The following is a 13,819-nucleotide window of genomic DNA, read 5'->3' as shown; positions in this document are numbered from 1 at the left end:
CCTACCTAGAATTATAGGGGTGTACCACGGCACCCAGCAGTCTTAAGAATTTAAAATTTGTACTGCATTTCCTGAAACCTTGGCAGTGTATCTATATGTTTTTCATGGTTATCAGTAACAGCACTTTTTAAAGCACTGTACACATAAATGTAAGAAATATATCTTTGAACTATATCCATGTCAGAAAAAATTGAAGATTTGTGTAGTAAGTTTTAGGGTGAGCCTTTGTGATTCCTTTAGTTTGATATGATCATCTGGAAGCCAGGCCTTGCTTGCTGAGTTTTAAATAGGTCACCCTCTTCTCTTTTTCTAATTACACCTATGTGTATTTACGTAACACACATGCCTCCTGTCTGACAGCAGTGCTGAGATGGGTTTTGCTGAAAAAGGAACAGAGATTCAGTTTCTACCATTAAAGAAGTAGCATAGATTAAAATGATTTGTTTTAAGATGAACCAATAACAAGATGGCATTGTATCCTACTAATTAACCTTAGCAAAAGGGGACCTGAAGGCCAAACTTTGCATGCCTACATTTGTTCATCTGTATCTTGAATAAAATGCAATGTTGAAGAAGTCAAAAGATACTTTCTTCTTTAAGTTTGAGGAAAGGAATGATTGCAGTTTGTCGCTGCTCGTTTGGTAAGACACGAGAATACGTATGAAAAGGAAGGCCGAGAGGAAATGCGTTGATCCCACAGAGCAACAGAGAAAAGCAGGAACTTTATCCGCAAGATGTAGAGGCCAGGGAGGCAATCTGTAATTTAACAGTGGCATCAGACATGATAGGTGTTCAGGTTGAGATCTTGACTCTGTGCCTGGCTTTGTGACAGGGTGTTTAGCCTTTCTGAATCTCAGGTCCTCATTCATAAAAATGAGATGGTAATAAATCTATCCTGAAGATTTATTCTGAAGGTTAAGTGAGAAACCGTCTGCCCTGGACTGGCAGCTTGCCTGATACACTAGGAGCTAAAACCGTGTTTCTGTTCTTCTCTTTCTTCCTTTAAAGTGGTCAATTGAGAGCTGTGCCAGGGTCCCCAAGACCCACTAGGTATGATGATTTGCCAGGAGGATTCAGAATATAGTTTACTCACACCTAAGATGTATTGCAATCAAGATATATTTAGTGAAAGGATACAAAGCAAGACCAGCACAGAAAATGGGGTATGGGCTGAAGTTAAGAGGAAACCAGCATGAGCTTCTAGGAGTCCTTTCCCAGGGGTCACACAGCATAGTGAGTTGTGACGATATGCAAAGTGGTGTCCTCCTGGGAAACTCACTAGACTCAGTGCCCAGGGGTCTGAATGGAGGATGGTCACATAAGCACCCTCTGCCTAGTACAGTGCAAGCTTCCAGATCCCCCGGAGGAAAGCACCAGGGCAGCCTCTGTCTTGTTGCTTGTGTGGTTTAGGCACAGTGGGCCAGTGCTGTCAGTTCTGGGAAGAAAGGGTGAAAACCCTCCCCAAATCTGAGTTTCCAAATGCTAGTGAGAAAAAGCCTTGCAATCAGTCCTTTCTGAGAATAGCAGTCTCAGAACCATTATGTACAAAGACAAACAATAGCAAATACCTTAAATGGCTAGAAAATGTGTAAAATTGCTTTCTTTAAGCAACACATAGGTAAATATATGTCAGAAAGATATTTGAGTGACAGATAGGTTATTTTTTATTATTTTTAAAAACAAAATCCCAAGAACTGCTGAAAAAATCCATTAAAATCATTAATGATTCCTGCTGTCTCCAGGCATTCTGGCCAATTTGCATGCTGTTCTCATATGAAGATTATCTTTAGAGACTTGTGTTTGTTTAGTATTGGAGTGAGAGCCCAAGCTTATTGACGACAACATATTAGGGACACACTCCCACCGTGCACCGCCAGTGATGGAGATCTCCCTGTGGGAGCTGGCTGCGAGCCTGGAAAGCGTATGCTGTTACGGAGAATTCTCCCACTGATGAAGGGGAAGGGACAATGCCTACCTGGTGAGGGTGTTTTGTGGTAATGTTTTTTTATTTATAAAGCTTTGGGTCCATGTTAAACACAGCTCTTGTTACTATTTATAATAAGCATTTAGGCAGAAGTCTTCAACCTGCGATCGTCCTTAGAGAACCCATGAATATATATATATACAAACTGGGTGTAAATTTTCTTGATGTCTATTTTCCCATGTTGGAGGCCTGTAGATTCTACCACCTCAACAGTATCCTGGTCCCAGTGAAGATGTAGAGCCACTGATTTAAAGAAAAGGATACAAGGGAAAGTTCTCTGCATGACTTTCTTCAGAATATTCTAACTGTAATGTGCCTTCTTTACAGGTACTGTACTGACGACATGCTGCAAAGAGAAATGATGTCCAGTCCTTTCTTGGGTAGCTATGGGGTCGTCATCCTGGATGATGTCCATGAAAGCAGCATTGCCACCGACGTGTTACTCGGACTTCTCAAGGATGTCTTGCTAGCAAGACCAGAGCTGAAGCTCATAATTAACTGCTCCCCTCTCCTGGTCAGCAAACTCAGCTCTTACTATGGAAACGTACCTCTCATAGAGGTGAAAAATAAGCACCCTGTGGAAGTTGTGTACCTTAGTGGGGCTCAAAAGGATTCTTTCCAGTCTATTTTACGCCTTATCTTTGAAATTCACCACTCGGGTGAGGAGGGCGACATTGTAGTCTTTCTGACCTGTGAGCAAGTAAGTAAGTGCTACTTTGACCCAGCAGTGTGTAATGAGGAATTTCATTTGGGAAGCTTTTAATAACTAACACACGGTTTCCATCTGCCGGGTAACTGTTTAAACATTGAGCTCCATCACACCTCATTCTTTGACACTTCCAAAGCCTTGGCAGGGTAAATAAAACCTGCGCTGAGAGGGGAACAGGGAAGTGTTGCTGAAGTCACATGCTGTTCTGCAAACAGAAAGCGAGGCTGCGAGGTGCCTGTGGAAGTGATCTCCAGGCCAGCTCCCTGGCCAGGGCTGCCCGGCCCAGGCCTGCTGGCTTCCTCGTTGTCTGTGCAGTAGACACACAGGGACTCTCAACTGCTCCCTGGTGCCCAGGCACATTTGTGGAGATCACAAATCTCACCTAAGCTCTTGGGATGGAGTTCAGCAGCAACAAAGTTCCCATAAATGTTCCTGTGACAGTGGGGTGCGAGACAGAAATGGTGGATTGTGCTCCCCAGAAGGCCATCTCCCTAGAATGAGCCTCCTTTACTTAAAGATGGAGGAAAAACCTTAACTTGGATTTCTTGCAAACTTCTCTTCAAAAGAATGCTTGGAAATGTACAGTTGAGCCTCTTTTCCATTTTTGGTTGCTTTTCTACAGCGAGTTGCCATTGGGGTTACTTCATTTTTTTATTGAAGCTACACTGACTCTTCGTTGGTTCATGGGCAGAATCTAAAAGCCCCCAGATCACCAGAATCCCACCTCTTCTTAGAGACTGGTTGCCTGGTCCTCTTCCCTTCAAATCTGTTCACTTCGAGAGTAAAAGTACTAGTTCTTAGACCATGACCCGAACAGATAGTGATTCTAGTGATTTAACAGAAACCGAGGAGGAAACTGTTCCCTGCAGGCTGTGTCACCTGCTGAAGAGAGGAGCATCTGCTCCTCTGTCAGAGCCTCTGCCTGCACATTCCTGTACTGCCAGGAAGAGCCCAGGAGAGTCCCTGCCTCTCAGAGCAGGAGGAACACTGGTCCTCCTAGCTTTGGGAACTTTAGACAGTTTTCTTACAACTTAAATGTTACCTGTTTCCTTAAAGAAAGTCACTTAGAATCCTAAATGTGTATGTTCTACAGTGTATTTATCAATTTTTTGTACAAAGATGATAAACATTCTCTTGAATAGTAATCCACCTATGAGAGTGATTTATTCTATTGTCATGTCCTAACCTTGCATGATTTAGGATATTCAAAAAAGTCCTCAGGAGCATAATAAAATGACTAAGGAGGCAGAGAATCTATGAAAACAGAGGTCCCCAGTGTCACTGAGTGAACCTAAGGAAGGGAAAAATGGCAACATAAGAAATCTAAAGCATATAGAATTGCCAGGTGAAAAAGCAGACCTGCATTTCTGCAAAAGGAGAAAGTGTAATTAAGCCTGGTGGGATGAACGGTTATCTTGTCTTTCAAGTACGTAAACAAAAATTTCAAAATGAACTTTTGAAAAATAAAAGCTTGTAACAGAATTGGAATGGTGGTCTTAAAGCATTTGATCCTTGTAAGTAACGTAAGCTATAAACTAACGGCAGCAGTGACTGTTGACCTGCTGGACTTTAGAAGGTAAACTTCACTGAGGCAGGTTGTGGAAACCGAGTCCACAGGATGCCAGACTGCCAGGGTATTTCTGTCAGGAAAACCTCAGTCTTACAATCTGAAGATCTTGAAAATTATATGCTAGGATAGCTGCCGGGTTTCTATTCTCGAGACTAAAAGGCTCAGGGGTCACTCCAGTTGAACTGGGCTAACTGGAGTGACTCCAAAGAAAAAAGTATTCGTGTCTCTAGTCGCTGTGACGGCTCCTCTGACCTTAAGGGTCCAGAACGAGAGCGAGAGCACGTGCTGACTCCTTTTATTGAGGAGAAGGGATTCAAATGAGGCAAGGGGTCAGGTTTCAGGGGGCTGAATCTAACTTCATGATGTCCACTGTCAGCAGGTTGACGGACACCTGGGTAGGCCACACCCAAGGGCACAGTAAGAGAAGGACACACACACAAGGCACTGCCATGGAAGATTCTATCCTAAACAGGGCAAGGGGTTATATTACAAAGGAACAGGTGAGCGTAGCTCCACCCATGGGGCTGTAGGAAGACACACCCATGCACGAGACCCCGACCCTCGAGCCTCGAACCCAAGAAGGGTGAGGAAAGCTCTGCCACATTTCTGCGACTGAGCGCCTCAGCACCCAGCCGGGGAGTGTAACTCAGTCACGTGTAAGGTTGGTCTCCCACAGATAGCTGCAGGGGGATTTTGTAGTTCTGGCCTCTGAGAGTAAGATCCCTGAAGACGCTGGAGACCCTCTGGTCCATAGGCAGTAGCTGCCGCAGTTCTGCTGACTCCTGCAGACCTTCCCTGGAAGCTGGCTCTTCCTGGTGATTCAGCCCCACAGTCCACCCAACAGGTGCAACACAGTGTGGTTATGGGCTTCTCTTTTACCCCTCTTATTCCATCACTGTTAAGATATTCCTCTTTGATGGTCTTGGAAAGGTTTGTCTTGCTTGGAAATCCCTGTTCACAGCTGTGGATCATTATTTCCCTGTGCTATTTGAAGCTTTCTTGGTTCTTATATAAAGCTTTAAAACCTTCCATAGTGCTTAAGTAGCATATGAGAACAAACCCAGGCAGTTTAGTGGAATAGTGCTCGCTGTGATTTTTTATTGAAAAAGTACATTTCAAATTGCAGAAACATTTTGGTTTCATTGAGTCAGTAATGCATTCACATTAGGTATGTGATATTTTTCTCAAAGTTCTTGCTTAGTGTCACATCTGCTGTGAATTAATCCCCATAATTCACCTGTTACCCAGGGTCTTGGCACCTGAGACTTACAGCCCTGAATGTTTACAGGGTATTGTTCTTATCACTTAGCTATCATTTAGCCTGAAAACAAAAACTCGAACAAGTAGAAAATGTAGGGTGAGATTTATGGTGGTGTCTAGCCCCAGAGTACCCTGCAATGACAAACTGTCAGAGAAGCTGTTGGCAGGTTGGCATTTTCTGGTTCTATGCAGTTGAGGGTCTCCTCTCGTTTTGGAGGCTGGACATCTACTGAATATTGTCCTTCAGTAGATGTTGCCATTTTGCATAGCTATACAGGTAACTTCCTATATATACAAAGGCTCTGGACACATGGAGTAAGAAGATTCAAGGAAATGATTGAACAAAAGATATTAGGCACCAGGTGTGTTTTAAGCATTTTTAAATTTCTGAAGCTTATGGCCTCAAAGCTCTCTATCATCTGTGCTTGAAGACTCTAAATTTTGTGTGTGTTTTTATTTTTATTTTGGTACCAGGGGTTGAACCCAGAGGCACTTAGCCTCTGAGCCACATCCCCAGCCATCTTTATTTTTTATTTTGAGACAGGGTCTTATTAAATTGCCTAGGGCCTACCAGGCCTCTGGGATTAAAGGTGTGCACCACCATGCCCAGCAAGTCTAACTTTTATTTATATATATATATGGGTTTTTTTTAGAAATATTTTGTTTCTAGTTGTAATTGGACACAATACTTCTATTTTATTTTATTTTTATGTGGTGCTGAGGATAAAACCCAGTGCCCCACATGTGCTAGGCGAGTACTCTACCGCTGAGCCACAACCCCAGCCCCTATGTAATATATATTTAGATCTCATTCTGCTTTTTCCTACTAAGGGTTTATCCCCCATCCCACTTTGGAACAAAATTCAACATTTGAACCTATCCCCAACTAAAAAGTTTGACAACTAAAAGCAAATTAAAAATTAGTTATTAAAATTATTCTTTCAACAGTATTCTAAGTATAAGAGTAAATATTTTAGAGTACCTGGAATCGAGCCTCCTTTCCCATCCCCAGGTTAGCTGCAGAGGGTGTTAACCTGTGCCATTTGGGAGGAGTGGTGGGTCTCTGGGCAGGCCAGCCCCAGCAAGGTCCAGGAGCTCAGGGCTCAGTTGTTTTCCTTTTAATTTCTAGGCTGTCCTCACAACATATGTGAGATAAAAGGAAGTGATTAGAATTGTAAAAGTGGAAAAATAGTTTGTTCTTACTATTCCATTTGGCAAGTTTTCATTTATTTATGATCAACAGTCATGCTGTTTGTTAAAAAAAAAAAAAAATCAGCTAGACATGGAGGAGCATGCCTGTAATCCCAATGAGGCTGAGGCAGGAGAAACACCAGTTCAAAATCAGTCTCAGCAACTTCCCAAGCCCCTGTCTCAAAATCAAAAGGTCTAGGGATGTGGCTCAGTGGTTAAGAGCCCCTGGATTCAATCCCTGGTACCTAAAGGATCAAGAAAAGAAAAAAAGTAGCTTACCCCAGTTCTTAGATATCTGTGAAGCCTGACCCTTTTTTTTCAAGCAGATCTGTCTTCCTCCAAAACCCTTGAGTTAACTCAATCCCATTCTACAAAAGGTATAGAAAGGAAGGCATCACAAGGTAGAAAAACAGAGTACAGTTAAGTCCTAAACTTTAAGGGTCACAGGAAGCCATCTTTCAACTTAATGGAATCTAACAAATTCAGTGAAGCTTCTTTCACTTGGTAGTTTGTTAGACCATTTAAAAGGTTAAAAGTTTGGAAACATAAAGAGGAGTCAAAATTACAGTGTGACATCTCTTTTATATGACTTTCTAAAAACTTAGGTGTGATTTGAAAAGTAGAAAAACACTCTCTTGGGGCTGGGGTTGAGGCCCAGCGGTAGAGCACTCGCCTCGCTCATGTGAGACCCTGGGTTCAATCCTCAGCACCACATAAAAATAAATAAACAAAATAAAGATATTGTGTCCATGTATAACTAAAAAAATATTTTAAGAAACACTCTCTAAAATGCCTTACCTTTTAAGCATTTTCTGTCAATTATTTGTACATAGTTTTATGGCAAATAGTTTTATTTTCATTTTTTATTTTTTGTGGTACTGGGGATTGAGCCCAGGGGTGCTCTACCACTGAGGTACATTCCTAGCCCTTTTTATTTTTTTAAATTTTGAGACAGGGTCTTGCCAAATTGCTGAGGCCGACCTCAAACTTGTGATCGTCCTGCCCCAGGCTTCTGAGTTGCTGGGGTTTGAGGCATGTGCCACCATGCCCGACCATAATTTACATTTTCCCCCATGCTCTATCTGACATGTAGTTAAACATATTTCTAGACACCTGAATCATGCAAAGATGTTCAGTAGCACTATTTGCTCTGTACTTTATTGTATTTCTGCTACTTTAAAGGGCTAATGAGTCAAAATCAGTTTTAGAATGATCCAGATGGGGATCCTGATTATATTTGTCTATGTGCCTTTATAGGAAATGTGCAGCAAGTGTGTATTTCCCAGGTCTGCTAGTGTTAAAGTGCAGCAATGCATCCTCACTGATACAAGAATAAGTTTTGTCTACCTGTTATTGCTTATAGATATGAGCAGCCTCATCAAGCTGGAGAAATAGCCAGATAATGAGGCAAAGGCAAAGATAGTACATCTCACAAGAGGAAACCCATTTTGGACCAAAAGCAATGAAATCACTTATAAATTATATTTAATGACCCCAATGAAATTTTCTTCTCCAGTTATATCTTATTTAAAGATATATATAGGCAACAACCAAGGCATTTCTTTCCCTGCCTGCTTTATACAGAATTGGCTATAATTTTATTGAATTCTGACTTTTTTAAAAAAATAACAATTTGTGTTGTGCTTATTCTCATGGGTGATTTTTTTTTTTTTTTTTTTTTTTTTTAATGCTAGGATATTGGAAAAGCCTATGAGATTGTCTGCCAAGAAGGGTCTAACTTAATCCCAGACCTTGGAGAACTGGTGGTGGTTCCTTTGTACCCCAGAGAAAAGTGTGCACTATTCAAGCCAATGGATGAAACAGAGAAGAAATGCCAAGTTTATCCAAGAAGAGTGGTGTTGACCACCAGCTCTGGGGAATCTCTGATCTGGAGCAACACAGTCAGATTTGTTATTGATGTGGGTGTGGAGAGAAGAAGGGTAATTATCATCAAAGAGATTAAATAATGTGCTGATGATCACGAAGATCCACTTTCTTGGGTTTCCACCATTTTGCTGGCCAGAAAGTGAGAATGCACCGTTGTGTCCTGGATTCTCTAAATTTGGTCACACATGCAAAGAAGAGTGATGTTGGTAGTTTGGAAACAAATTAAACTGATTGAGGTACCAGAGGAGGCTTGGAGAAAAGACAAAACGTTAGCATGAGGGTAGTAGTTCTCTTTGTCCGTGTATTTTCTTTTGATAAGGTCCCAGCATAGGACACCTAAACTTATCTTCTCCTGTGTACATCTAGATAATTTTTGGTAGCCCCTTTATCAAAGCAATTAGCATCTTGCCCAAGGAATTTACTAGAAATCAGAAGTGCACCATCTTTAATTTTAGCAAATATTGGCTTGCAATGTACTAAATTTTTTAGAACATATATTGCTTGAATGAAGCTATTTTAGATAAGATACCTTTATCAGTCCCTTTAAAATAAAAAAAATTATGGAAAATGAAAATAAGCTCTCAAGCTCCAAAGTCACTGGGACTAAAGATATCATAGCCTTTGAGAGCTGAAAGGGAATTAGCAAATATTGATTCATTTACCATTATTAGATGTTGAACACCTAAATATCCTTGTGTTACTGTGACAAAAAATAGTCCCAAAGGTTATGAAGGTTCCTTTGGAGCCAGTTAGAGTTGATCTTGACTGAAGTAGTCCACCATTCAGGAACCCAAGTGCTGCTTGCCCCTGAAGTCATTCGTAAAACTTGCTGTTCGTGCTGTCTGTGGTTTCTTATAGTAGGTGTTGTACCTGAGAAAGCTTAGAGCACATGATACATCAGAGCATTACCACTAGGAGCAGCAGCGCTTTTCTCCATGTGGCTGGAAAGTTAGCAGCGCTAGTATCTCAGCAGATGGTGCAATGGCCCCCAAGTTCTGGAAGCCGCAGGGAGAGCAGACAACCTTCCAGCCATGTGTTGAAGCACTTGCAGTTCCTGTTTCATGGAAGTGAACTAATAGTAAATGCAGACAAAGGAAAGGCACCTATATGAGCGCGTCCTCACAGCAACGTGCATCATGGCATGGTAGTTGCCTGAGGCTAACGCTGCTGTCTTTCCATTAAAGGTGTACAACCCCAGGATCAGAGCCAACTCCCTCGTCACACAGCCCATCAGCCAAAGCCAAGCGGAGATTCGCAAGCAGATTCTCGGGGCATCCTCTTCAGGTAGCACTGCGGACACAGAAACCAAATGCGGATGTTTAGATGAAGGCCACACAGAGGCACTGAAGTCACTTTCCTTGATTTCTTATAGGGAAACTTTTCTGTCTGTACACTGAAGAATTTGCCTCCAAAGACATGAGGCCACTGAAACCAGCAGAAATGCAAGAAGCCAACCTAACCAGCATGGTGCTCTTCATGAAGAGGATTGACATTGCAGGCTTGGGCCACTGCGACTTCATGAACAGGCCAGGTAGCGGGACCTGGGGGCCACAACTTACCTGTTGATCTCCTGCCCTCTCCAGTTCTGAGAACAGATGGCACCTGGCAGTGCAAGCAAAGGCATCTGGTTGGGTCCAAAGCATTTCTCCCATTAGAGGCAACATTCTCTGACAGAAGCCCCCAAACCTCTAGGAAGCATCTTTGCTGTCACTGGGTAATATCTGCCACTGACCACTGGACTGTCTAGGCCTGAGAAACAGGTGGGGCAGTGGAGTCTCGGAGTGCAGGGGAAGATGGAGACAGCACCCCTGCAGCTCAGAGATTCTTGGAAGGGATGTTTGAAGGCCAGTGGTCCTTCCTTATGAGCCATGCTGTCTCCTGAGGAAGAGCCACTAGAATTCCACTCCTTTATAGTTGAGGTCAAACTCCGACACGAGGGAGGTGATGTTCTTAAACTCTGGGTGGAGTTACACTCTGAGCATGCTCCTCCTGAGCATCTAATGGACACACTAAGAACAGCCCTGCCCTAGCACACTTATGGCTTTGTCCCTTGAGTCCATGCCTTGTCAGGACCTGTGCTGGCCACCAAATGCTGAGGAAAATCCCCAGAGCAGGCAGCACCCAGGCCAGAGTGGCTCAGGGTACTTGGGGGAGGAAGCAGGCGGTGGTTCCCACGCATTCCCACGTGGTTTGACCTGCCTGTGCTGGGTAAACCCCCTCAGCTCTAGGCACAGCATCCTGGCATGGGGTCACTTGGTTTTAAATGTCAACAGCCAGCTGGTGGTTTGCAGGCAGCAATGCTGTGCTTATTCCTATCCACTTCAATACCAGCCTGTCCCCACAGGAATAACAACAGTGACATTTATATGGCTGGTGTTTAGTATCATGTGAAACAATTTAATATAGCGACCCTGCGAAGGGAGGGCTATTATTTGCTCCATTTTACAGATGAGGAAACTGAGTCACAAAGAAAGGAGGTAACCCACTGCCATTGAAGAAGGTGAACGTCAAACCCTGGCAGTGTAGAGCCCTCCTACCACACTGCCACCCGCTTGCACCTGCCCCTAGCCCCAGGCCCCGTACCCTTGCGCCTGCCACTTTGCCCCCTGACCTGCAGCTTGCCCTCAGTAAAGCTAAGGGATGTGGCTTCTCCTGGGAAGGTCCCTGGCTGAGTGTGGCAGTCCTTGGCTGTCATGTTAGTTTTCACTTGGGCTCTATGTTAAAGGAACATCCTTAATTTTGTCAGCACTTTAAGCTGGTGGTTGTGATTTGCACTTTACCAAAGATGTAAATGACAGCCTCCTGGCCTGGGGGCTCTGCTATCTTTTTTGTTGTTGTGGTTCTAACTAGTTACACATGACAGTAGAATGCATTTTGACATATTGTACTCAAATGGAGCACAGCTTCTCATTCCTCTGGCAGTACATGGTGCAGAGTCACTCCAGGAGTGTAGTCATACATGTATAGAGTAATAATGTCTGTCTCATTCTACCTTCCCTCCCATCCTCACAGCCCCTCCCTCCCCTCCCTTGCCTCTACACAAACCAAAGTTCCTTCATTCTTCCCCATCCCCCCACCCCACTATGGATCAGCATCCACTTACCAGAGAAAACATTCAGCTTTTGGTTTTTTGGGATTAGCTTATTTCATTTAGCATCATATTCTCTAGTTCCATCCATTTACCTGCAAATGCCATAATGTCATTCTTCTTGAAGGCTAGTATATTACATTGTGTGTATGTTCCACATTTTCTTTATCCATTCATCTGTTGAAAGGCATCTAGGTTGGTTTCATATTTAACTATTGTGAATTGAGCTGCTATGAACATTGATGTGGCTGCATTACTATACTATGCTGATTTAAATCCTTTGGGTATAAACCAAGGAGTGGGATAGCTGGGCCATTCCAAGTTTTCTGAGATACCTCTATAGTAGTTGTACCATTTTGCAGCCCCACCAGCAATGTATGAGTGTATCTTTTTTTCCACATCCTCACCAACACTTATTATTGCTAGTATTCTTGATAATTTCCATTCTATGAAATTATGAATAATTTCCATTCTGACTATGAAATTCTGACTATGAATCAAAACTACTCTAAGATTTCATTTCAAATCTTAGAGTAGTTTTGATTCATATTTCTCTACTTGCTAGAGATGATGAACATTTTTTCATGTTTGTTGATCAGTTGTATTTCTTCTTCTGTGAAGTGTCTGTTCAGTTCCTTAGCCCATTTGTTGATTGGGTTTTTTGTTTGTTTGATGTTAAGTTTTTTTGAGCTCTTTTTATATCCTGGAGATTAGTGCTCTACCTGAGGTGCGTTTAGTAAATTTTTTCCATTATGTAAGTTCTCTCCACACATTATTGTTTCCTTTGCTGAGAAGCTTTTTAGTTTAAATCTGTCCCATTTATTGATTCTTGATTTTTACTTCTTGCACTTTAGAAGTCTTGTTCAGGAAGTTAGGTCCTAAGCCAACATAATGAAGATTTGAGCCTGCTTTTTCTTCTTAATAGAAGTCTGTGTTCTAGTGTCTTAAGTCTTTGATCCACTTTGAGTTGATTTTGTGCAGGGTGAGAGAGAGAGATTTAATTTCGTTTTGCTATGTATGATTTCCTGTTTTGCCAGCACCATTTGTTGAAAAGGCTATCTTTTCTCCAGTGAATGTTTTTGGCATCCTTGTCTAGTATGAGATAACCATATTTATGTGGGTTTGTCTCTGCGTTTTCTATTCTGTACCATTGGTCTACATGTCTATTTTGGTACCAGTTTCAGGTCTGGTATTATGAGGCCTCCTGCTTCACTCTTCTTGCTGAGGATTGCTTTGGCTATTCTGGGTCTCTTATTTTTCCAGGCCCCATACCCTTGCGATTGCTTTTTCTAGTTCTATGAAGAATGCCATTGGGATTTGAATAGGAATTGCATTAAATCTATATAATAGTTTTGATAGTATGCCATTTTGATTATGTTAATTCTGCCTATCCAAGAGCATGGGAGGGCGATCTTTCTATCCTCTATTATCTTTTTCACTTTCTTTCTTTAGTGTTCTGAAGTCATTGTAAAGGTCTTTTGAGTCCCAAATATTTTATTTTATTTTTTTAGGCTAGGGTGGTTTTTCTAATCTCTCTTCCAGTGGATTCATTGCTTATGTATATAAGTGCATTTGGTTTATGGGTATTGAGTTTATATCCTGCTACTTTGCTGAATTCATTTATTAGTTCTAGAAGTTTTTTGGTGGAATTTTTTGGATCTTCTAAATATAGAACCATGTCATTGGCAAATAGTGATAGTTTGAGTTCTTCTTTTCCTGTGTGTATCCATTTAATTTCTTTCATCTGATTGCTTTAGCTAGAGCTTCAAGGACTATATTGAATAGAAGTGGTGAAAGAGGGAATCTCTGTCTTGTTCCAGTTTTTAGAGGGAATCCTTTCAATTTTTCTCCATTTAGAATGATGTTGGCCTTGGGCTTAGCATGGATAGCTTTTACAGTGTTGAGGTATGTTCCTAGTATCCCTAGTTTTTCTAGTGTTTTGAACAAGAAGAGGTACTGTATTTTGTCCAGTGCTTTCTCTGCATCTATTGAGATAATCATGATTCTTGTCTTTAAGTCTATTGATGTGATGTATACATTTATTGATTTCCATATGTTGAACCAACATGCATCCCTGTGGTATTCTTGTCAGTTGTCACTTTGCACAAGGGACAGAAGTTGGCAATAGGC

The 13,819-nt window shown here is 42.0% G+C and overlaps 1 protein-coding gene across 2 annotated transcripts in view; it reads left to right on the top strand.

The window, feature by feature from the left end:
* The window catches only part of Dhx32 (DEAH-box helicase 32 (putative)), a 53,761-nt gene that overhangs the window by 26,776 nt on the left and 13,166 nt on the right, over positions 1-13,819 (top strand). For both annotated transcript variants that reach the window (XM_046448881.2, XM_046448882.2), the window contains 4 exons: positions 2,312-2,684; positions 8,409-8,654; positions 9,786-9,885; positions 9,974-10,132. In XM_046448881.2, coding sequence (XP_046304837.1) covers positions 2,312-2,684; positions 8,409-8,654; positions 9,786-9,885; positions 9,974-10,132 — 878 coding nt within the window. The remainder of the gene's footprint in view (positions 1-2,311; positions 2,685-8,408; positions 8,655-9,785; positions 9,886-9,973; positions 10,133-13,819) is intronic.

This window comes from Marmota monax, unplaced genomic scaffold, assembly GCF_021218885.2.
Source record: "Marmota monax isolate L192 unplaced genomic scaffold, Marmota_monax_Labrador192_F-V1.1 WCK01_AAM20220418_F8-fsc00076, whole genome shotgun sequence".
NCBI lineage: Eukaryota > Metazoa > Chordata > Mammalia > Rodentia > Sciuridae > Marmota > Marmota monax.
Note: the sequence above shows the minus strand (reverse complement) of the source record. Positions and strands in the feature narration are given on the sequence as shown.